At 34.4% G+C, this 24216-nt stretch overlaps 2 protein-coding genes across 4 annotated transcripts; one reads left to right on the top strand and one right to left on the bottom strand.

The window, feature by feature from the left end:
* Positions 1-5994: 5994 nt before the first annotated feature.
* LOC112518615 (remorin 4.1-like) lies at positions 5995-7998 on the top strand (the record flags this gene model as incomplete). Its single annotated transcript, XM_025126380.1, has 2 exons — positions 5995-6561; positions 7527-7998. Coding segments are annotated over 2 exons (759 nt in total), but the record flags the coding sequence as incomplete, so codon positions are not given.
* A 4722-nt stretch (positions 7999-12720) lies between these two features.
* LOC112518521 (guanylate kinase 2) lies at positions 12721-17046 on the bottom strand. 3 transcript variants are annotated; one of them, XM_025126242.1, is made up of 11 exons: positions 16825-17046; positions 16354-16385; positions 16161-16268; positions 15988-16058; positions 15756-15885; positions 15157-15519; positions 13953-14074; positions 13725-13860; positions 13601-13646; positions 13187-13268; positions 12721-13105 (listed from the first exon to the last, which is right to left on the bottom strand). In XM_025126242.1, exons 2-11 carry the CDS (start codon positions 16354-16356, stop codon positions 12994-12996), a joined length of 1173 nt encoding a protein of 390 aa, XP_024982010.1. In that variant the 5' UTR covers positions 16357-16385; positions 16825-17046; the 3' UTR covers positions 12721-12993. The 3 variants fall into 3 exon arrangements, with proteins under 3 accessions (XP_024982010.1, XP_024982009.1, XP_024982007.1); XM_025126241.1 differs by having other exon boundaries at positions 13187-13274; XM_025126239.1 differs by having other exon boundaries at positions 13187-13313.
* Between the last annotated feature and the right edge of the window lie 7170 nt (positions 17047-24216).

Here is a 24216-nt window from a genome sequence, read left to right on the forward strand (position 1 = left end):
TAATATCCATGATTAACATCATCCACAATAAAAATGATTAATCAATCTCTTATAATTACAAAAAAATGAACAAAATGAAAAATTATGATTAGTTGAATGAAGTTTGTACGGTTTGTACAAATTAGGTGGTTTTTATTTGAACGCTCCCCTATATATATAGGGTTGGGTTCACGTGAGACCAAAAGTTTTTCGTGAGACCCGTAAGACCAATTTATGTTCATTGATCAACTTTATAAGTTAATGATCTAATGGTCTAAATTGCACGGTGGCAATTTTGTGACTATTGAGAAGTCTCGTGGCGTTTATAAATGTTTAGATTTTCAGATTATAGATCTAATCCAAGGGTTGAGAATTGGTCTTACGGGTCTCACGAAAAACCATTGGTCTCACATGATCCCAAATATATATATATATATATATATATATATATATATATATATATATACTTGTTTTATATCCACGTATTTCCTATTGTAAAATATATTAAATAAATGAATAATATTTCGTGTGTTTCTGGTTTCTATTATTATATCAATAGGTAGGAACACCGTACACGTTGGTATTCATTGTCGGGTCCTAGACCAATCGATTTGCGCCATGTGATACGGGCTTCTTCCTCTAGGAATGTGACACTTTTCATGGTGTAATTGGTAGTGAAGCACCTACTCAGGTGGGACCCTATGGACTAGCATCTTGGCCGACACTTTGAAACTATCATAAGAAGAAAAGGCAAATATAGCTTTGTGAAGTTACAACCCTCCATTTATTTTATTTTGTCATATTGGTCCTCCCATCTTTTTCATTTACATCTTAAGACCCAAAACTCTTTTATACTTAAGGACCGTTTACCAAACACTTACCCGATAAGAGATCTCTATCTTTGGATCAATCTTAAATGAATATCAACACTAATGAGGTGCATCGAAATGCACCGAATCAATTTCCTCGTAAAACGTAATTCATAAATAGACGTAAGATTAAAAATGATCAAATATTCAAATTTTTTCTTTTATTTGTCATTATTCCTTTATTTCTCACACGATCCTTATTTATTTATATATATATATATATATATATATATATGACACGTAGCACTTGATGAATGGCACATCAGGCCACCTTTTGGTCAATTAAGTGGACTTGGTATTATTGGTGTATACGTGAGCACCCTTTAAAATTAATCAATTCCCATTTTGATTAATTTGAATAATTAATAATAACAATGATATCATTAAATATGATCAGTGGCGATGTACTTTATCCGTATTGCGTATAAAATTTTATTTTAATTTTTTAAAGATTTTTTTATTTATTCTACGTAGTATAAATATTTCTCTCTCTCTCACACACACACATATATATATATATATACATATATTAGGTTCGATCTTGTATATTACACGGGATAATTTGAAAAAAATAAATCATTTCAGGAACTTATCTTACAGATATGAATGATCATCGAAAGTACGATGCTACTTTAGACTTGTACTCTTGAAATAATTCTAAGGTATAACTCTTCAGACGTGAATTTAGAAATGAAACTATATCAATAATTAGTTAAAACAAAGTTAACCCTAGAATTAATACAACAAAATTTGGTTTATAGGACACTCTCAATCTCTAAGTGTTCCCATAGACCGCTTTATATGACTTAATTTATAGACCCAAAATATAAAGCGTCATATCTAAAGATGTTGTAATAAGTTTATATGACGCTTTTTGGTGTCTTAACAAGTTTTTAGGACATTTTTAATACAAAGTGTCGCATTAGCAACTTTATAGGACACTTTCTATAAACTCAATTTTTAATAGGACATTTGTTTTTATAGGACAAATTTTCAAATAGTGTCTTATAAAGTTGATAACGGGACGCTTTATATTAAAAGTGTCCTAAAAAACTTATTACGACATAAAAAACGTCATATAAACTTAGTACAACACCGTTAGATAGGACATTTCATTTTTTTGGTCCTATAAACTAAGTCCTACAAAGAGGTCTATTAGGACATTTAGAATTTGGGAGTGTCCTATAAACCCGATTTTGTTGTAGTGAATTAAATTAAATTTTTAGAAATGAAACTACATCAGTAAATTAAATTTAAACTTAGAAGTAAATTTAGAATGACTCTTCAGACTTGTACTCTTGAAATAACTCTAAAGTATAACTCTGAATAATGACTTCAGACTTGTACTCTTAAAATAACTCTAAAGTAAAACTCTTCAGACTTTGTATAGGCAAAGCAGAAGCTCTGCATGCAATATGTAGAGGCTCTGCATGAACTATGTAGAGGCTCTGCATGCACTATGCAAAGGCTCTACATGGTGCTCTACATGGTGCTTTGTCTGGAAAAGAAGGCTTCAGAATTCGGGTGAGCTAACTCTGAAGAATGGCTCCACAGACTTGTAATATGGAGATAACTCTGAAGTAAAACTCTGAAGAATGACTCTGAAGACTTGTACTCTAGAAATAACTCTAAAGTATAAAATCAATCACACTAAATCAGAGTTCAGACTTTAGAATTCGGGTGAGCTAACTCTGAAAAATGACTCTTCAGACTTGTAGAAGACTTCAGAGTTCAGACTTCTAAGTCTGAAAAAGAAGACTTCAGACTTCTTTTTCTAAGTCTAAAAAAAACTTTAGAATTCAGACTTCTAAGTCTGAAAAAAAAGACTTCAGAGTTCAGACTCCAGAGTTCGGGTGAACTAAGTTTGAAAAAACAGACTTCAGAGTTCGGGTGAACTAATTGTTTTAGAATGACTTTTCATACTTGTACTTTTGAAATAACTCTGAAGAATGACTCTTCAGACTTGTACTCTTGAAATAACTCTGAAGAATGACTTCAGACTTGTACTATTGAAATAACTCTGAAGAATGACTTCAGACTTGAATTTAGAAACGAAACTATATTAATAATTAGTTAAAATAAAATTAACCCTAGAATAAAATTTAATTTAGAAATGAAACTACTCTTCAGAGTTATTTCAAAAGTACAAGTATGAAGAATGACTTAAGACTTGTACTATTGAAATAACTCTGAAGAATGACTCTTCATACTTGAATTTAGAAACGAAACTATATTAATAATTAGTTAAAATGAAATTAACCCTAGAATAAAATTTAATTTAGAAATGAAACTATATCAGTAAATTGAATTTAAACTTAGAAGAACGTCTGTGTCAAATCTGAAGACGAAATCTGAAGACCTTGAATTCATAGATATTCAAATACCCAATTGAAAAAGATCTCATGGTAAAGTTTGCAACATACAGAGCAAGACCAACCAGAGCACCTCTGACATCTAGAAGCCAGACCAATGAGAGGGGCTCTGGCTTACAAGACTAAGTCTAAGTCTTAAATACTTATCTTCAAAGTCTAGATAAGTTTATTACAAGACCTGTACTCTTGAAATTATTTTGAAGTAAAACTCTTCAGACTTCAGAGTTCTGTATAGGCAAGCTAGAAGCTTTGCATGCACTATGCAGAGGCCCTGCATGGTGTTCGTTTGGAAAATAAGACTACAGAATTCGGGTGAGCTAACTCTGAAGAATGACTCTTCAGACTTGTACTCTGGAAATAACTCTGAAATAAAACTCTGAAGTATAAAACCAATCCCATTAAATCAGAGTTCAGAATTCTAAGTCTGAAAAAAAAAGAGTTCAGACTTTGGAGTTCGGGTGAGCTAAGTCCGAAAAAGAAAATTTTAGAATTCGGTGAGCTAACTCTGAAGAATGACTTTTCAGACTTCTACTCTTCAGAATTATAGAAGACTTCAGAGTTCAGACTTCTAAGTCTGGAAAAGAAGAATTCAAACTTCTTTTTCAAAGTCTAAAAAAAAGACTTTAGAGTTCAGAATTCTAAGTCTGAAAAAGAGGATTTTAGAGTTCAGACTCCAGAGTTTGGGCGAGCTAACTCTGAATAATGACTTCAGACTTATTCTCTTGAAATAACTCTAAAGTAAAACTTTTCAGTAAATTGAATTTAGAATAAAATGAAGTTAACCCTAGAATAAAGTTGAATTTAGAAATGAAACTTTATCACTAAATTGAATTTAAACTTAGAAGTAAGCATTATTTTTTCGGAAATCAGTTACCACACGAATTAATTAACCAAAGAATAAAATCAATTGCATCCTAAATTAGTAGGATTGATTGAATAAGAGGACATATGTTAATCAAATGAATATAATTGAACTGTTAATGTAAATTGTGTCTAGATCGTTCAAATGAGTCTAATTGAACCATTAATGTAAACTGTGTCTAGATACATGTTTAGGCGGGAAAATAAGATAACTGACTCACCAGAAGATGACACATATCACCCAAGTCACTTATCTATTAGGTGTGCGTGTGTATATATATATATATATATATATATATATATATATATATATATAAGTGGAGGTTCAAACAAGAACACCTCTATTTACGAGAACATCAAAACACCCTTATCACATGTGATAACACGCGTGAGGGGACCCTGTGATGTGCAAACATCGTGTTCTACGACTTAGGCCGTGCCAAAAGTTGTTTGCATCTATGATTTAGCATCACATGTGATGGTCTTTATGGATTATAATATCATATCAACAATACCCTTATCACATATGATAATACTTGCGAGGGAGCTTAATGGTGTAAGGGGGACTTAACCCGCAGCCATGACCGCAATCGAAAATTTCCCGTGTCTCTAGTTTAGTATCACATGCATGTGTATCATATGTGATGAAATAATAGTATCACATGCAATTGTCTATAGTAAAAGAGTGTTCTCGCGTTCTCATAAAATGAAGATGTTCTTGTTTGAACCCTTCCATATATACATATACATATACATATACATATATAGACTTGGGATCATGTGAGACCAAAGATTTTTCGTGAGACCCATAAGACCAATTTTCAACATTTGGATTATATCTACAATCTGAACATTCATAATCACAAAATTGCCACAAGACTTCTCAATAATCACAAAATTGCCACAAGACTTCTCAATAATCACAAAATTGCCACTGTGCAACTTTAGACCATTAGATCATTAGCTTATAAAGTTGATCAATGAACATAAATTGGTCTTACGGGTCTCATGAAAAACCCTTGGTTTCTAAAGTTGCACGATGACAATTTTGTTATTATTGAGAAGTCTCGTGGCGTTTATGAATGTTCAGATTGTCAGATTGTAGATGTAGTCCAATGGTTGAGAATCGGTCTTACGGGTCTCACGAAAAACTCTTGTTCTCACATGATCCCAAGTCAGTTTCTCTCTCTCTCTCTCTTTATATATATATATATATATATATATGATTATATTTGACTCTCTCTCTCTCCCTCTCCATATCGAGATAAATTAAACCTTTGTTTTTTTTAAACTAGAAATTGAAATCTTTTTGCTCCTTGATCGAGTACCTTTGGACCATCAATATGTAACCGATACAAAGCACTTGTTACTATTTTTCAAAATTTAGATCGATGGTCGTTATCAATTAATTTCTTGCAAAATGACAAATGTTAATGCCAAAAGTTTATATATATATATATATATATATATATATAGTGGCGGATCCAAGAAATTAATGGGGTAGGGGCACGTTGGATGAGACTTGGGGGAGGGAAGCATATGGCTATATGAAACTGAAGGGAAACCATGTAAGATGATGGTGAAAATAGAACAATTTAAGCTAATCAATAAAAGTTTTTGGTTTTATGACTGGGGCATTTCCTCTCCGTGTGTGTATATATATATATATATATATATATTTTTTTTTTCTGCAACTTCATTTTCATGGGGACAATAAAAATCTTCCTTTAGTTTGCCTTTACTCCATGCAAGTTCCACCATATGTGTGGTTCATATTTGCTTAACCCTAATCATAATCCAAACCCTTTTCTACAATCCCCTAAACACCCACCATGTTCATTGAAGCTGCTTCCACCAGTACACCACAAGACCACCACCACCACCACCACCACCACCATCAACAACCAGATGATGATGATGATGATGATGATGAAAACATAAGAGAAATCCATGCTCTAACACCACCACCACCGTACCACCCTCGTCGGAGAGAAACTTGGGAAACAGCAAGCCACAGATCATCAGCTCCGTCCGTAGCCACCACCGAAACCGAAAACTTCACCACAATGAGTAGGGAGTTTAACGCCTTGGTACTTGCAGGAAACGACATCGATGTTAACGAACACAACGAGCCAACTAACTTGGAGAGGATTAGAGAGGAAGAAACCAACCCGTTGGCGATCGTTGCCGATAATAACCCCAGGGTGGCGTCTCCGACTAGACGTGATGGTGGCGGCGGCGGTGGTGGTGGTGGGATGAGTTTGATTAGCACCGGTGGTGGTGGTGGTGGTGGAGGTGGCGATAGTGATGGGTCGTCGGTGCAGAGGGTGAAGAAAGAGGAGGTGGAATCGAAGATATCGGCATGGCAGAACGCTAAGATCGCAAAGATCAACAACCGTTTCAAGCGGGACGATGCGATCATTAATGGGTGGGAGAGAGAACAGGTTCAGAAGTCCACTTCATGGATGAAAAAAGTTGAGGTACTTAAAGTGTAATAAAACAAAACTATAGGACTCTTTTTGCAACTTTTGACTTGCAACTGTTTTCTTTACAAAATAAGTAACATTATCTTACTTTTGCATATTTAAATCACAATGCAAACAGACAAAAGAAAGCAATTATTTGATCATATATATTTATATTAATCATATTATTTTTATTTTATTCAATTGTTGTTTTTGTAAAAACATACATTTAAAACAACTATCAAAAATATATTTTGATGTATTTATGTTTGAAATTGCTCATTTGAAACAACTTATGTTTTTTTACAAAAGCACTTATCAACTTATTATAAGTCAGAAGAGTTTAACTTCTTCAAAAACTTCATATTACCGGTTTGACACCGGTAAAAGTTGTTTATCCAAATACTCAAAAATGTTTATTACCGATGCCACACCGGAATAAGTCAATTAGTTGTTTTTATAAGCAATCCCAAACACTCCCTTTGTAAGTTTGCCTTTTGTAAACTGCTCAAAAAATTTGTGCCCCATTTTCCTATCCGTGACTTCATGCGCACTGGCTTTTGTATTTTAGTGTTTTTTTTCCTCTGTGTAAGCAGAACTGTAACTATGCTGAAGTTTCAGTACGTTTTTTTCTTGCCAAACAATAAACAAAATCGCAACCGACACGATTATTTCCAATAAATCGAAGTTTAAATTGGAGTTGGCATCATCAATTGTTGCATAACACTATTTTTATAATATATTCACTCTAAATAAACTCATTTGAAACTTTAATTGATCCAACACTTTAATATCTTCATTTTATATGTCTCATTATTAGTCTTATTTCATTAGATATCGATAATTAAGTTCTATAAGACACTCTTTAACAACATATGAAACCTGAACAAGTCTGATCATTATATATACATGATTAACTACAAACAAGGTAGCTCTTTTGTCAAATTCTATCAAGTGACCATATCATATATGTCATGTAGAGGAAGTTGGAGGAAAAACGAGCAAAAGCAATGGAGAAGATGCAAAATGATGTGGCAAAAGCGAGAAGAAAAGCAGAGGAAAGACGAGCAACAGCAGAGGCCAAAAGGGGAACCAAAGTGGCTAGGGTTTTGGAAATAGCCAGCTTGATGAGAGCTGTTGGTCGAGCTCCTACAAAACGCTCTTTCTTCTAATCTTGTTATATCATAAAGTGGAAAAGTAAAAGAACAACAAAGTGATTTAGGTTTCAATAATATGTGCCTCAGTCTTATGGCATTTCATTGTTTTTTGGATTAAAGGAAACCCATATTAAGGGTTAAGGGAAGTCTAAACACGGTGTACCCTAAAAATACAACCCTGGAGGTACATTGATATCTGTTTGGGTCGATATGCAATAGTGAACACCTAGTATCTGTGTCATAACATCATCAGAAAGTTTGTGATTGAGATAATGTTTTGTACAGTTTTTTTTCCCGTCATAGACTACCTTTTCAAGTAAAAAGTTTACTCGTGTGCTAGAACTTTGCATTAATTATTTGTGTTAGATTTATGAGGGTTGTAGCCAAATAATACATATGATTACTAAGACATTTACTACCAAATGACGATCAATAAGTCAACACATACCACCAAGAGCAAATTTGAGATTTGTTTTTGGTTAATCGTGTGTATCCGAGGCAGCTTGTGTGCTCCTCGACTAATTCCAAAGGGATCTAGAGAATAGATAGGAAAATATCCCGTGACCTTAAAGTGACTCGAAATGATTACCATTAGATAAGAACACAGGTTTAAGGTTGATGGTACATCGAGAGATAAAAGGTTTGATCTGTTTCAAAAGAGTATATATATAACATAAAGATTTAACTACAAGGGGACTCTTTCATTGGTATTATATTTCATATAAAGTTCTCGATGTTACAACAAAAACGACCTGGTTTTATAGTAAGTTGGCCTATTGTAGCTAGAAAGTTGTGTGTTCATTCTGTTTGGAGAGACATGATATTTATATATTTAGTGTAACATCCTGAACTGTTTTGTCCTAGTGATTCAGTAAAATATGGAGTTTGGGGGATAGTGACATTTCTCTCGATAATAGCCATTATAGCATTGAATGTACCAAGAGTATGTGTCCTGGGGATAGTAACAATGATGGTAACATCTATCATGATAGAGGGCACATAACACCAAATGTACCAAGAATGTGTGTCAGGGAGATATTAATATACGTCATGATAGCAGGGAGGGTCACAATAGCACAATATGTACCAAGAGTGTGTGTGTTCGGGTGATAGTGGCAGCGATAGGGACACAGGCACAATCGTGAGCAGAGAGCCTTCAAACCATGGAGCATAAAATGTTGTAGGGCTAGGGTTCATCAATTTTCTTCATCTCCTTCATTTCTCTCTCAATCAAGGGAATTTTGTCAAGATTTTTGGGCAATTTTGGAAGTGCGTTGAGCCATTCAAGGCTTGGTCTAGAGTGGGGTTTAACGATTCAAGATTTCTTTGGGTTTGCTTGGTTTCCAGGTTTAAGTTCAACCTAGCTTTATGGGTTCATTCTACCCTTTTAAAACAATATACATATCAAATGTTTATATTTAATCACTGGATTCATAGGCATATGATTCGGTTTTATTGGTCATGGAAATATAATGTTATTCCAGCTTTTTGACTAGAAAAGAAACACCGAGCCATCAGGAAATTGTGGTAAGGAATCTTATGGGATCGAACATTGGCTATTGACTGTTAGGGTGTAATTCTCTAGTAACGAGCATATGCTAGGATCATTAGGGATCTCAGGTCGTAGACCGTGAAAGGTTGAAATAGATAATCATTGATCCGTACTTGGGCTCGTGAACATAGATATGCGGTTTACTTTTGTGTTCCGTCACTATTATTGGAAACGGCTCTCCCCTGTCATTGCAAGATGTGTTGGTTTTTTTTGCCTTTTATGACAACTGGTTATTTTATATTATTACATCATGCAAAGATTATGCTTTCAAGCTTATTATTTTATAACCTTTTTTTTGAACTGTTTGAACTCACTAAACTTTAAGCCTAACATTTTTTTTTTCTTATCAACATGTATGTCAGGTTCTTTTACTGGTAGGACTAAGGACGCTTGAGTGAAGTGTTTGGTGCCGATACACTCATAGGTTGGGTTAGCATTTTTTTAGTGTCTTTCGAGTCTTTAGGCATAATGATTTTTGGGGTTCAGTAGCACCCGACTATAATCTAATTCTAGTGTGAGTTATATTAGGAGGTTTTAATTATTTAATCCCATACTTACAAATTTATAATTCATCAGCCTTCCTTCCTTTTTGAAGGTAAAGCTCGTATTTTGAATTATATACAAAGTTTTTGGGTTTAAATTTTCTCCGATTTTTGAGGCTATTAAAAGTTGGTATTAGAGCCTTACTTTAAGAGAACTAGGAATGAATTTAGCTAACACCCGTAAAATTTTATAACTTTCGTATTTTTAGAAGTTACGTTAAATTAGAGGTTTAAGTTTGAAAAATACTGTTCAAATGTTTGTTGGTAGCCTCGGGTTAGATTGGTTTAAGTCGGGAAGTGACTTGGGATAAATCAGGTGGTTCTTAGGGTTAATAGCTTGGAAAACTCGAGCAAAAGGTGAACCGAACAACTTTCCTCTTAAGCTACTGGAAGGCGGGTCGGATTGTGAAGATGAACATGAAATCCAACAGAAGGAGAGCATCCTTTTTAGGAAGCTTAAGCGCTGTAGGGTTGGTCGCCTGGATGCTGGGTGGACCGCGTTGTTGGGATACGAGAGCCATACACTCTACGGAAAATAACTATATCCCTCCAAAGATCCATACAAAACGGGTAGGATAGGTGTTTCAAAATTTTACCAGTTACAAACAACCCTTTGATGTCGTATCTGAATCTAGCAACGAACTTGGCCCATTGCCTACACGGTATCCACGCGATTGTACTGAATCCTCTTGTCGTCCTACGACAAGAGAGGAGGTCCTCTTCCTTCCCAAAATTTTAGAATCTAAACTTAAAAGTTGTTTGATAACCTTCTCAAGCTGCATGATTTGACTCATAAGTTTGGTTCGTTTATCAAAACTAGAATTTAAATCCTTTTCGAGATCCTGGATCTTTTGCAAATTGGAGTCATGCAATTTGTCTTTGCAAACCAAACGCATGGTCAATTCAGAAATTTCATCATTAAGCTCTTTGACTTTAATTGAAAATTCATTTTGAGCTTGTTCCATGGATCTCTTTTCAAATTTCAATTCCGCCTCAAGCTCTGATACCAATTGTGATCCCAGATTTCAAGTCTAATTAGCAATTCATACAAGAATCAAGAACAAGATTGAAGAAATAAGTCTGTCGGCTTGCTTCAATTGATAAACTGTATGAACAGTGTTCTTAATTACAATCTTTCAAGGTGCTATGTATGAATGAATTCAACAACTGATTTTTTTTAACCAACCTAACTACCAACAATCATTGCTATTTATAGCAGCTTCCAAGACAAGAAAAGGTCAACTACCTTTACAAACTATAAAAGAAAACAACAACACTTGACTATTACAAAGCATTTTAAAACTGTTTAAGCTCCAAAACTTGAATACAACATTTTTGTTCCAACAATAAACGATATAAATGAAAAATTAAATTTCAAAACAAGAGGGACGGAAATCGTAGTTTACTCGAATATAAGACAAATTAAGTCATATGTATTTATAATATTTAATAATATGATTAGATACACAAATATTCAATATTAGGCTCATTTCGATTGTAATGGTATAATTTATAAAAAAACGTATTTTTTAAATGTATTTTAGCTCATATACGATTATTTATGTTAATATGGTAAAGTTGTAAAATGGAAAATGGAAAAATAAGAGATATAAAATAAATTAAGTAACTAATTATAAGGGTACAACGTGTTATTTAAAAATTTAAAATGATTTGATTTTGAATATCCCAACGTGGTTGGTTATGGAGAAGATATATAGCTAAGGGTATAAAATGAAAAATGAAAAAATAAGTTATAAAATAAATTAAATAAATAACTACAAGGTATAAAATATAAGTTTAAAAACAATTCATTACGTGTTTATAATATTTAATAATACCATTAAATCAAAAATATTCGATATTGGTCTCATTTTAAAAATATTGACGAGACGACTACAATGATAGAATTTGTAAAATAAATAAACGTATTTTTTTATGTTAATATGATAAATATTTAAAATGAAAAATGAAAAAGTAAGAGATATAAAGTAAATTACATAAGTACATGGGCATAAAGTGTAATTTAAAAAGTAAATTACATAAGTAATTCATCCTGTAAGGTAACGTGGCTTGGTCTTCACTTACCCGAGTAAACGTTTGGTAAACGCAACCCTTAAATGTTGTTTTTTCTTCTAAAGAAAGCGAATTTGGTAAATTATTGCCAAACAATACTCAGAAAAGCGAAACAATAAGACAAGTCTCAGTTTATGAGAGAATAATTATTCCAAAAAACTACACTCTGATGGTCCATCTTACACAACCAGGACCATTTTACCTAACCATTTTCAATTATTGCTGTACTCATCGGCTAGTATATGGACGAACCAGATACTGTTGATCCCTTCAACCTTTTTATAGTTGGACCAGTAACCGGTTTGTACAAAACGGTGTCACAATCAATCTTGGGCTAGTCTTTCGCTAACAAACAAACCAAACGAAACCAAAAGAGCTCAGTATATCCGACCTAAACGTGGGGTTTGAAGGGGTATTGTTTAAGCAGACCTGACCTCTACCCAAAAAAATCTGAATGGTTGTATTTGTGAAGACACCTGTCTCTGAAAAGTGTGTGCAAGAAAGGAAGATTGCCCAAAAAGTTTCACTACAAAATAAAAGTGTCTGTGCACATAGCAGTCATTATGGAGTCTGTGAGTCTTGGTCGAGTCCTTCAAGTAGGACCAGACCATTTAGCACCCCCACTGCCGGATTGGTTGGTAGGCATTATTAGTCTTCTGGTGCATCCATTTACATCTAATTTAGTGGACATTCAAGTGGGGTCCCTGAATGTGGCCAGCCCCCCAACTATTGCAATCAGCCAACCACCACTCAGGAACATGCCACAAGACCTAACCTTTTAGAACCAGACACCAACATGTAAAGAAAACAAGATCTTGGACACCCACAAGAAATGGCCAATCACCAATCCTTCCTAAAATAAAAAATATGTTTCCATGCTTAAAGAATCGATCAGTTTCAAACACAGGAAATGGGTTTGAGATCCAGTTCTGGTCAACTAAATTGTGCTACTTCCACATCATCAAAATGACTTCAAATCTCAAAGAATAATGGGCGGAATGCCGGCAATCGTGGCAAAAAACTACTAGCATTTGCACCTCTTGGAGTTAATTCTTTCGGGTCTTGGTTGAAATAATAAATTGAAAAGGAATTCATGATTGGAGTTAGTACCGAAGAAATCAGCCTAGAAGTTGCCATTGGTGACATCGTCTGAATGCAGACCAGTAGTGGACATGTACAGTCCTCTAGTCCGGCCAGGTGCCCCGCCTTTCATAGAAGATAAGTCGAGCACGATCCTGCATGATCAAATATCTTCATAATGAATAAAGGTATTCATTTCAACTCATGAGAAGAGTTTGCATTGGTTTTGTACTCACTTCTGATCAGCATTCCCACTGTTTATCAGGATCTTTTCATCGATTATGGATAATGACAACTCCATTGGCAAAGCAAACACCTCTGTTGCTGGATTCGACAATTCAAAAGCTCCATGAAAAACCTTCCCTATTGGTGGTTAAGAGATTACTCACTCTGTCCCAAAATATCTGTCCATGTTTCTATCTTAGTTTGTCCAGAAAAAAGTGTCCACTTTCAAAAGCGTTATTTTCCAATTTTACCCTTAATTGTGATATGGACAAATCAGAAATTCATTATTCACCCGATCAATAAGGGTAAACTGTCATTTAGTTAATTATTAAATGTAATAATTGCACAATTTTAAAACATTGTGGACATCCATTTTGGGACGGAGGGAGTAAATTGCAAGTTCTGGCAAACATAAAAAAACTTACGTGTTTTTGGGGTAACATCCATACTTCCATTCAGACCCAGAATTTTCTATTAAGAAATAAATCAGATTCAATACGCATTCAGAGCTTAAGAAAGAAAAAACAATAAGCAAGAAAGTAATTTCACCTTAAGTCGTTCATAACAAGCCTCAAGATCATTATTCACCAAAATATGATCGAAAAGGCCAGGAGAGTTTCCTTGTTCAAGCTCAGCCTTGGCATTTCTGAGTCGTTTTTGGATCTGTTCTTCGGTCTCTGTCCCTCTGTTTGAGCAAATCGAAGAATTGATTAATAGATAACAAAAAAACTAAGACAAAGATTTTTTCGATAATGGTTTTAAGATTATAGCTCAAACCTTGCACGAAGGCGCTTCTCAAGCTCCTCAAACGAGGGTGGGCAAATAAAGATGAAAATAGCCTCAAGTGAACTAGCCCTCACGGACCTTGCCCCTTGAACATCAATGTCAAGGATGCATCTCTACAGAAAATCATACTCACTATCTTAAGTAAAACATGAGGACACCTCATTTTAATACACGTTTATCAAGAATTTTTCGTATAGTCATGCAAACAATATCACAAGTCCATGTAAACATCGACTAAAAACATGATTCTTGAAACACACTGCATTCTTATCTTTATTTTGAATCAAGTGTCATCATTTTCCACATGTCAGGGTCTTCATGGAAACAACCACTTTACAATATATAGTCATTCCGTGAAATAACTCGAATTTCAAWTCATTCACTTGCTTTAACTACTGAGATGTTTTGTGGGGTAGAGGGCAGGTATGCGTATATTCCAACCATTCCAAACCTTATCTCTAGATGGGATACACTGGGCTCGTTTTGTTTCATTTGGCTTATTTTCACATGTTCACATACTAAGAAGTGCAACCCGGGTGAACTGAACATATTTCTTGAACTTAGGTTGCATCTTTTACCTATCTTGAATTTTTTACATGGTCAAGCAAACAAAACCGTAAAAAAACCACATAAATAGTGACCCGAACATGATTCTTAACCACAAGGGTGGTATTGTGGGGGATAAGAACAAGTGGATGATAAAATCAACCCGGGTTCAAATCCTGCCATATACATATACGCTTGTGGCCACTGGGAGTTTTACCTTAAGCCTACACTCGCAATTTTCCATGGGATTAGTCTGGGATCACCCTGTTCCAAAAGAACATGGTTCTTGAACTCATGTTTCATTACTTCCGCTATTTGAATTAAGTTTGGTCATTTTTCACTCGGTGGAATACTCGACCGTGGAACCCTGGTGGAACAAGGCTCAAGGGGGGAGGAAACTCTAGTTCCATGGCTTGACCAAGTGATAATTAGTTGGAAAAGGAAAAACATGCCGAGGCTGTCACAAAATTTATATGTAAATTGAATAATTTTGAATTCTAGAGATTCAAATATTTAGATATAGAATCTTTCTACAAATTAAGCACTAGCATGTGCTCAAAAGATATCTTTTTGGGATTGAGGTTGTGATAATCTTTGTATATGCATATAGAACAAAGAAGACGAGTCTAATGAGTCAAGATATATATACCTTTCCAGCATCGGCAACTATCTCAACAGCTTCTATGCTAGTCCCATAAAGATTTCCATGTACTGCAGCAAACTCGAGAAACTTCCCAGCTTTAATCTCCTCCTCCATAACACTTCGGTCGGTGAAATGATAATGAACACCATTCTCCTCCTTCTCCCTTGGTGCACGTGTTGTGTGGCTAACCGAAAACCCAAACATTGATGGGAACTCTTTCATTAGCATGTTAATTAGTGTACCCTTCCCCACACCAGATGGCCCACTAATTACTATAGGCCTTTCGGCATCACCAATAACACCCTTACTCCAAGCAACTACCTCAGTTCCAAATTTCTTCTTCTGATCTCGAACAAATTGTGTGTCCACCTAGATATACTTAATGATGAGCTTATATCATGAAATCATCACATAAACCAAACCAAACCAAACCGAACCGAACCGAACCAAACCAAACCGAACCAAACCAAACTAGCCCGTTATATCCCACCTAGAGGTGGGCATAGTAGAGCATTTCTTTCCATGAAGACCCCTGGCTTGAGAAAAGTGTGTTTGAAAGAAAGAATAGCATAAAACGTAATTCCCCAAAAGTTTTAAATACCCACCTCAAGAAACCAAGCAGAGTCATTAGATTTGGAATTGCTTTTAATAATCAAGATTCTATCTTTATTCAAAAGCATGGTAGAATGGCTCTTGAATGCCTTCGGTTTTGTTCCTAGAACAGTTGGAATCACCCTTCACAAGAGAAAAACAGATTTATGTAAATCAAAATTGTTGAAAACAAACAACTTAAGCACAATCAAAGCAAGAAACACCATTGGTAAGCTTCATACTCACCATTCACCAATGGATTTATCAAATATACGAACTCCAGTTGATGTTGGGTCATCAATCCCACCAATGACATACTAGTTAAAACAAAAACAAAACAAAAAATTGTAATTCAAATTGAGGACTAATATTAATCTATTGGGATATCAAATAAAATAGAAATCGGTTCAACATCATACTGTCTTATTCCCAACAACAGTGGCTGTTTCAAAGTCCTTCAGCTTCAAATGAAACCCATTAGAAAACCTGGCCTGCAGATCATCAGCAAAAAAAGCTGGAGCTTCCCCCTAATCAACAATAGAAGTTCAAAAACTCAAATCAAATTTCCATTGCATTTTATCAAAAGATTTAAGAATCTAAAGCTTGGCTCACCATTAGAACAAGCTCTCCAACAGATTTAAGACCTGAGGAAAAACAATCATCAGGAATATATATTAAAACAAAGAAATCATATGTCAGTTTCAAGATCTTGCAAAAAACAAACAAAAAAGGACAAATTTCAAGGGGACGGAAATTGGAAAGAGACTAAATCCATATAACAGACAAAAACAATCGCTCAAACTAGAAACTGAACAATAAAAAATAATAATATCAACGATTAAACCCCAAAAATTATTAACCCTAACAATGCAATTAACCAACAAAAGTAGAAAGAAAAAAACTAATAATAATCATAAACAACCATTGAGCAGGTAAATTCACGAGAATGCAGAAATAAGCGAAGAACGATTCCTCTGTTTTCGTTTAAAATACGAAAAGATCAAACAATAAAACGATCGAAAAACACCCACCAAAATCCATATGAAATCGGAGGATCAAATCTATATCTGAAGAAAGAATCACCTGACAGAGAGCGATACTTGTATAAACAGGAATGATAATAATCTAGAAGAAGAATGGATCGAATGAGCCAGCAGAGTTTGAAAATGCGAGATCCCTTGTGGAATTGAGAGAAATTAACGCGGAAGTAACTTGGGATTGGAAAAGTCAAGATGGCGGAGGAAAGGGATGATGATGAAAGAAGAAACGTAGACCGCCATATTTATGGAGATAGGAAGGAGGTGGATCTTTGGTCGTTGCAGTCCTCCCTCTTTATTCTTTTCCAATTTCCTTTTTGTTTTCACTCTTTCTTGAATTTAACTCCGATTTTTGTCCCTATGCTTCGTCAATGTTTTCACATCAACTCCAATCACTAAAAATTTAGGGTTTCTGTGAAAAGCTTATGATCATATGGTAGATTAGAGAAACATATTAAATCGTAAAGCTATTTGTGTCCGTATTTTTATGGGTTGTCTTCAATGGTAAATAGCTATGCATTAATGGGGTGTTTGGAATTATTTATAAAAATAAATTATTGACCTATTTCGGTGTGAAACTGATAATAAGCATTTTTGAGTGTTTAGATAAACAACTTATACCGGTGTCAAACTGGTAATAATAAGTTTTTAAAGAAGTTAAACTCTTCTGACTTATAATAAGTTGATAATTGCTTTTGTACAAAAATATAAGTTGTTTCAAATAAACAATCTCAAACACCCTGTAAATTACCATAAATAAGTGTCGATATTTTTATGTGTTTATCATAGGGAAGGTATAGTAATGCTATGAATGACCCAGTAACGAATACTGGTAATAATATCGGCAAAAGAACGTCCTAAAATAAGTTTATAGTTTCAAAACAGTAACTAAATTCTTAAATTTAGCCTTAATTAATCTGACATTCTGTCATTTTTGAGCTTCAAGTTAGCACCTTATTATAGATCTTATATTTAGAATTATATTTTACTAGGATCTAGGCATGATGATTAGAGTTCATCTGGTTTAGTTCCCAAGTTTCGTTCGGAAGATCACGCCTCAGCGGGTAACTGATGAAGTTAACTTGTGTAATGTCAAATATTTTAGAAATGCTCCAAAATAAAATAAAGTTGATATTATAAATTTTTAAATTAAAATACAAAAGTTCCATTTGAATGTCCAAATAATTTATCAAAAGGTGGAGTTTTGGGATTAATAGTGTCATTTTATTTATGTTTGGGTAAATTATATAGGGGTTTATCCTTATTCAAGAAAAATAAAAGTTTTATTTGGGTTTGGGCCTTTAGAGGTCAGCCCATTTCCTCTTTAAAATCCTCATTTAAATACCCCACACCCTTTGAAAACTCTCATTTCCAATTATCATCAGCTTAAAACTTTTTTCATCTCTCTAATATCTCTCTAAAATCAACCACCTTCCAGCCGATTCCATCCCCAAGCAAGACTTTAAGAATTCTGTCAATCTTGAAGAATATTCAAGATTTTAAGAACAAGGTATGATACTAGTTATCTTACTTTTATAGAATAACAAAAGTTTTCGTCTTCCTACTCCTACTTCTTGATCTTGTAGTTAAATTTTTGGAGAGTTAAAAAGGGGAGATTATACATCAAAGACATGAAAATGTCTTCAAAAAAAGATGATAATCTATGATCCATGTTCTTTGAACTCTAAAGTAGGAGAAACCCATTGCATACGAAGTTTGAGCATGTAAAGTTATGTTTTGAAGTATGGCAGAATCTTGCATGCATCTTAAATCGGTCATATCATCTTCAAAATTTAATGGAATCGAGAAATATTTTCTAGAGACTGATCGTATTTGTTAGTTTGAAAATAGAATTAAGATCCTTGAAAAATGATGAGTTTAGACCCCAAATGGCTGTCACTCGAAGAGTGTGTAATCTATTTTGGGGGTTGTGTAACTCAAGGTTATAGGGTAATTATGAGTGACTTAAACCCACTCAAATTTCTTGATATTTGGAAAAAGCCGGTTGATCTCATTATTTTGGATTATGGACATAAAATAACTTTTGGAAGGTTCCTATTTATAGTATTTTGTGAAACCCAAAAATACTTGGAACATAATTTAATCTGTCCAAAAATCAGCTTTTGAGTAAAGGATTTTGATTTCTTTTAATATATATAATTTTTGGACTATTTTAGAATACTTAATAAAATATCAACTTTAATTCATAAAAATCCGATGACATTACATAGGATGCAATTTGACTTTATCTTTGTCAAAAACTCATAGGTGATCTAAATATTGGTCTGTTTAGGAAGGTAGGGCGGACGTTGAGAGCTTCAGACATCATCTTCTTGGATATTCATCATCAAACCAGTGAGTTTTCACGGCCCCACTTTTTAATGCTTTACGTTTTTTAATCGGGGAAAAAGCATGAGATTAAGCAAACTATACCGTTTATTTATTTAACCATTGGACTAAAGAACTGTTTAGTCAAGCTTTGTTTGAAACCATCGGACTAAAGAACTGTTTAGTCAAGTTTATTATGTCATGAAATATTGATTGTTTTTGCACTATGAAATAAATGCTAAATTGATGTGCTTGGGAGTATGTTTCCAAATAAAGTCCCCGTCCGTAAACGCTACTTGTTAACTCGGGCACGTCCTCGGGCTGTGGTATTGTGGATAGCCGCTATTGTGTTGACAGTACCACCCAGAAAGGGGTGCACATTACCTATGTTTTCTTAGTCTAATCATATGGAATTTGGACCACCGCTGAATTAGTACTACTGCGAACTGTGGGACCTAAATAAGTGTGCGGGCTACTTATGGTTGTTCGTAAAATAATGGGGCATATTGGTCAGGTAAGGCTCAGTAGCGTCTCAAGTTAAGCATCGTGGTAGATTTACATTTATTAAGTGCAAAAGTTTACGTATAAGTTTGCAAATAAATGATTTATGCATTGTAATATTTTGTGCATGTGAAAACCCGTGAGTTCACCAACTCTTTGTAGTTGACGTTGTTTTATGTTCCATGCTTTTCAGATAATAAGTAAGAAATGAACTGTTTTGGGAGCATACTTGTGGCAAGACCGATTAAGTTCGCATTTGAAGTTTTTGTATAAGAAATATACTATCCCATTTTGGTTATTGGTGTTAAACTCGATTTATTTTGTAAAATTTGAAAAGTGTTATTTATTAACCGTTGTTGTGACACGCTTACCTGTTACATCTCGTGTTTCCGCTTTAGTGGGGTGTGACAATTAATGTATAAATATTTAAGAGTTTTGAAGTGAAATAAATTACTTAAAAGGTAAAATTGTTATTTGGTTAACTAAAAAGTATAATAATTATGTGTGTGTCTAAAATTGTATTTGTCATTTATATTGCAACATTTAGGTGGCGTTTGGTTCGCAGAATGTTTTTGGATGAAATGAGATATGTTAAAGGAATTTGACTTTGAATGAATTTGAATGAAATGTTGTCAAGTTTGACCACTTGTTTGGTTGGCAGACATTGGAATGGAATATGTTAAGGAATTGGGATGTCTGTTTGGTTCACAGAATGTAGCTTTAGAATTGGAATAAAATATTGGTAAATCATCAAAATGCCCTTTTTTGAAAATTTCTATTTTTTAAAAACAAAAAAAAATTAATAAAATAATTATTTAATATGTAAAACAATATAAATATACAACTCAAATGTAACCATAAGCCAAACGATGTTACTAAATTGACGGTAGTTGGCGGTGGTTGTTCAAATAGGTGGTGGTCACCCAACGGTGATTTAGATCGATAGTAGTCGTCCGTGGTTGGTAGTGATATAGATCGATGGTGGTCCATTGTGGTTCAGGTGACGATCGGTGGTTGCTTAGATCGGTGATGGTCAATGGTGGTTTAGATTGGTAGTGCTTCAGATCAATAGTAGTTGGCAGTGGTTTAGATCGATGGTGGTCCGTGATGGTTTAGATAGCGATGGTCGACAGTGGTTCAGATCAGTGGTGGTTCAAATGGCGGTTATCGGCAGTGGTTCAGATTGACGGTGAGTCAGATCAATGGTGTCGATGGTGGTTTAGATCGGTAGTGGTCAGCGGTAGTTTAGATCAACAGGGTGGTTTAGATTGGTAGTGGTCGGCGGTGGTTTAGATCGGTGGTAGTCAGTGGTGGCGGTCGGCGGTGGTTCAGATCGGTTGTAGTTGGCGGTGGTTCAGATCGGCGGTGGTTTAGATCGGTGGTAGTTGGTGGTGGTTCAGACCAGTGGTAGTCGGTGGTGGTGATCGGGGGTGGTTCAGATCAATAGTGGTCGGAGGTGGTCGACGATGGTCATATTGAGTTTTATGAGATTAAAGTATATTAGTTTAAAGGCATTTTTGGTATAATGAAGATAGAGATTCCATTCCATCAAAATACCATGTAGTTGCTAAGGAATGTTAAATTCCTTTATTTGTGAAATTTGTAGGATTTTGAAGATTCCTTTCGTGAAAAAGAATGAACCAAACGAGTAAATGGAATTTGGTCAATAGAATTCAACATTCCAATTCCATCAGATTCCTCCAGGATCTGTGAACCAAACGCCAAGAATGAAGAGAGGTTTTTTCAATAACCACGACATTCAAATTTTTATTTGCAGAAATAAGTGTTTTACTTTCTAAAGTGAATGAATTTTTTTATTTATTAAAACAATTAATCTACGGTTTAAAATCCTCTTTCGACGGGATTCATGCAGCATAAAAAAACTTCATATTTTTTATTAAACTTTGTAAATGTTTCAACGTTATTGAGACCACTTACACTGTTGCTTTATATGTTGTAGTCCAATCCTGTCTTGGATGGCCATATGGTGAAGGACAAACGTCCAATACCTATCGTTGATGCTAGATGAGTTTTTGTAAAGATTCATCTGTATTGTTAGGAGATAGAATTAGGTTAATTATTTTACACGGTTAATGGCATAATACATCCGACATTTCGAAAAGCAGCTCTTGAGAGATGTTTAATAGAGACCGACGATAATTTATCGCATTGTCTTGCCGATGCTTCCTTATTTTAGTTTCCCAATGCTCTTAGACGATTATTCGTGACGATCTTGATTTATTGTGAGCCGGGAGATGTTCGCAAGTTATGGGATGAACATTATGATTCACTATCAGAAAATTATAGACGAGACTACGAAAATGTTGAGGGAGTCCGAATTATGGTTCTTACAGACATCTCAGTCTTTTTACAATCTATGGGTATAAACCTCGATGATTTTGATCTTCCAAGTTTAAATGCAGCCGTCAATTTAGAATTACGAGAATTTCGTGAGGTACAAGAGAAGTACTCCATAATTGTGCAAGACGAAGACTTAACATGCCTGAAACTCTCTAAATTCCGACCAGAAACATGAAATTGATGAGATCATGAGGCATGTAGATAATGATTGTTCAGGTGTGTTTTTTGTAGATGGACCGGGTGGAACTGGATTTTTTTTTTTTTTGTATAGAGCTTTGCTAGCTAATGTTCGTTCCCGTGGACTTATTGCTCTCGCAACCGCTTCATCCAGTGTTGCCGCTAATAACATGCCGGGGGGAGAACAGCTCACTCTCAATTCAAGATTCCCCTGTGCAATATAAAAAAACAAAGCGGAACTGCTCAACTATTTCGAGTTGCAAAAATAATCATCTGGGATAGAACAATGCAAGACATCACTGAGGGTGAGACTCCCATTTGGTGGGAAAATAATGATTATGGGAGGTGATTTTAGACAGGTGTTGCCAGTAATGAGACATGGCTTTCGAGCATAGATCGTAGACTCAAGCCTACGGATGTCACCTATTTGGTCTTCGATTAAAAAGTTACGGTTAACGATCAATATGAGAGCACTTACTGATCCATGGTTTTCGGATTTTCTGTTACGTGTCGGCAATGGAGGTGAAGAATCAGTAGACGGAAACTTTATTCGCATATCTGATGACATGACCATTCCTTACACAAATAAAAATGAATCGAAGGATGCTTTGATTGATGCAATATTTCCCTTCTCTTCAAACCTACGAGACTGCTTCAGATTATATCATTTCGAGGGCGATACTAACAACTAAAAATGAGCATGTCGACGAGATTAATGATTAGTTGATTGAAAGATTTTGTGGAGAGAAAAAAATTTACTATAGTTTTGATGAAGCAGAAGATGACAAGAATAACATATATCCGATGGAATTCTTAAACTCACTGACTGTTAGCGGTTTGTTCCCTCATTACCTCCGGCTTAAAATTGGATGTCCGATAATACTATTGTAGAAGTTTTCAGCAGAATGCTATCGATGCAGAAATAGTTGTTGGTCAGCATGCTGGTAAGAGGGTTATTTTACCAAGAATTCCTCTATTTCCTTCTGAACATGATATGTTTCCCTTTAAATTAAAGAGAAAACAAGTTCTCGTTCGACTTTGTTTTGCCATGACAATCAATAAAGCTCAAGGACAGACAATTCCGATGATAGGTGTTTATCTACCGGAATCGGTATTCTCGCAAGGCCAATTTTACGTGGCATTGTCCAGAGGGATATCACGTGGCAATACGAAGGTATTAGTGAAACCTACCAAAAAGTTCAAGCAGGATGGAGTCTACACATCAAATGTGGTGTATCAAGAAGTTTTGAATGATGATTGTGTATGATAAAAACATGATTCTAATTTCTATTTTGTTCAACATAAATTTTAGACTTTCTGAATGAGAAATTGCATTAATTTTTTCATTTTCGGATTTTGACATAAATGTGAACCACCAACTATTTCAAAGATATTTTGCAAAAAATTGAATATATATTATGATAGAACCTTTACATCATGCCACATTGCACGGGAAGTTGAATATATATCATGATAGAACCTTTTACATCTTTTCAAATACATATCTTGATAGAACAAAAGACAAATTTTTATCCGTAATCGATATGCTTGTTTACATCTTTTCAAAATTCCACATCCCGCCGCATTGCACGGATATACAACTAGTCATGAATAATGAAGGTGTATATTCGTGAACTATTCATGATGAAAGATACATCATTCATTATGAATGATCAATTCATGGTCCATGATAAATAATACACATTAATGATGAATGATGATAGATCATTCATGATAAATAACCCATGAATGATGAATGATCAATTCATGGTCCATGATAAATTAATAATTCATGATAAATAATACTCATTAATGATGAATGATTTATTCATAACTAAGAGGGTACTCACACAATGCAATAAGAGACATCTTGATTTTAATATTTTATTTTATTCTGTCATTGTCGATGTTATAATATGATTTTATATGTTTTTAAGAAAACATATATGATTTTATTTTTGAATAAAATATAAATTTAAAAATTTTATAAAAATTTTAAAAAATATATATCAATATTAGTATCAAATCAACTATTTAAAAATTCTTATTTTTTTATATAATTTCTTTAATT

This window comes from Cynara cardunculus (genome assembly GCF_001531365.2).
Source record: "Cynara cardunculus var. scolymus isolate 2C chromosome LG 9, CcrdV1, whole genome shotgun sequence".
Taxonomy (NCBI): Eukaryota; Viridiplantae; Streptophyta; class Magnoliopsida; order Asterales; family Asteraceae; genus Cynara; species Cynara cardunculus.

What these genes read in the sequence shown, in the direction of transcription:
- LOC112518521 (XM_025126239.1), bottom strand. An exon ending in CTGTTGTTGGGAATAAGACA is followed by an intron (nt 16,059 to 16,160) that starts GTATGATGTTGA and finishes TGTTTTAACTAG; the next exon opens with TATGTCATTGGTGGGATTGA. An exon ending in CTTGTTATGAACGACTTAAG is followed by an intron (nt 13,647 to 13,724) that starts GTGAAATTACTT and finishes ATTTCTTAATAG; the next exon opens with AAAATTCTGGGTCTGAATGG.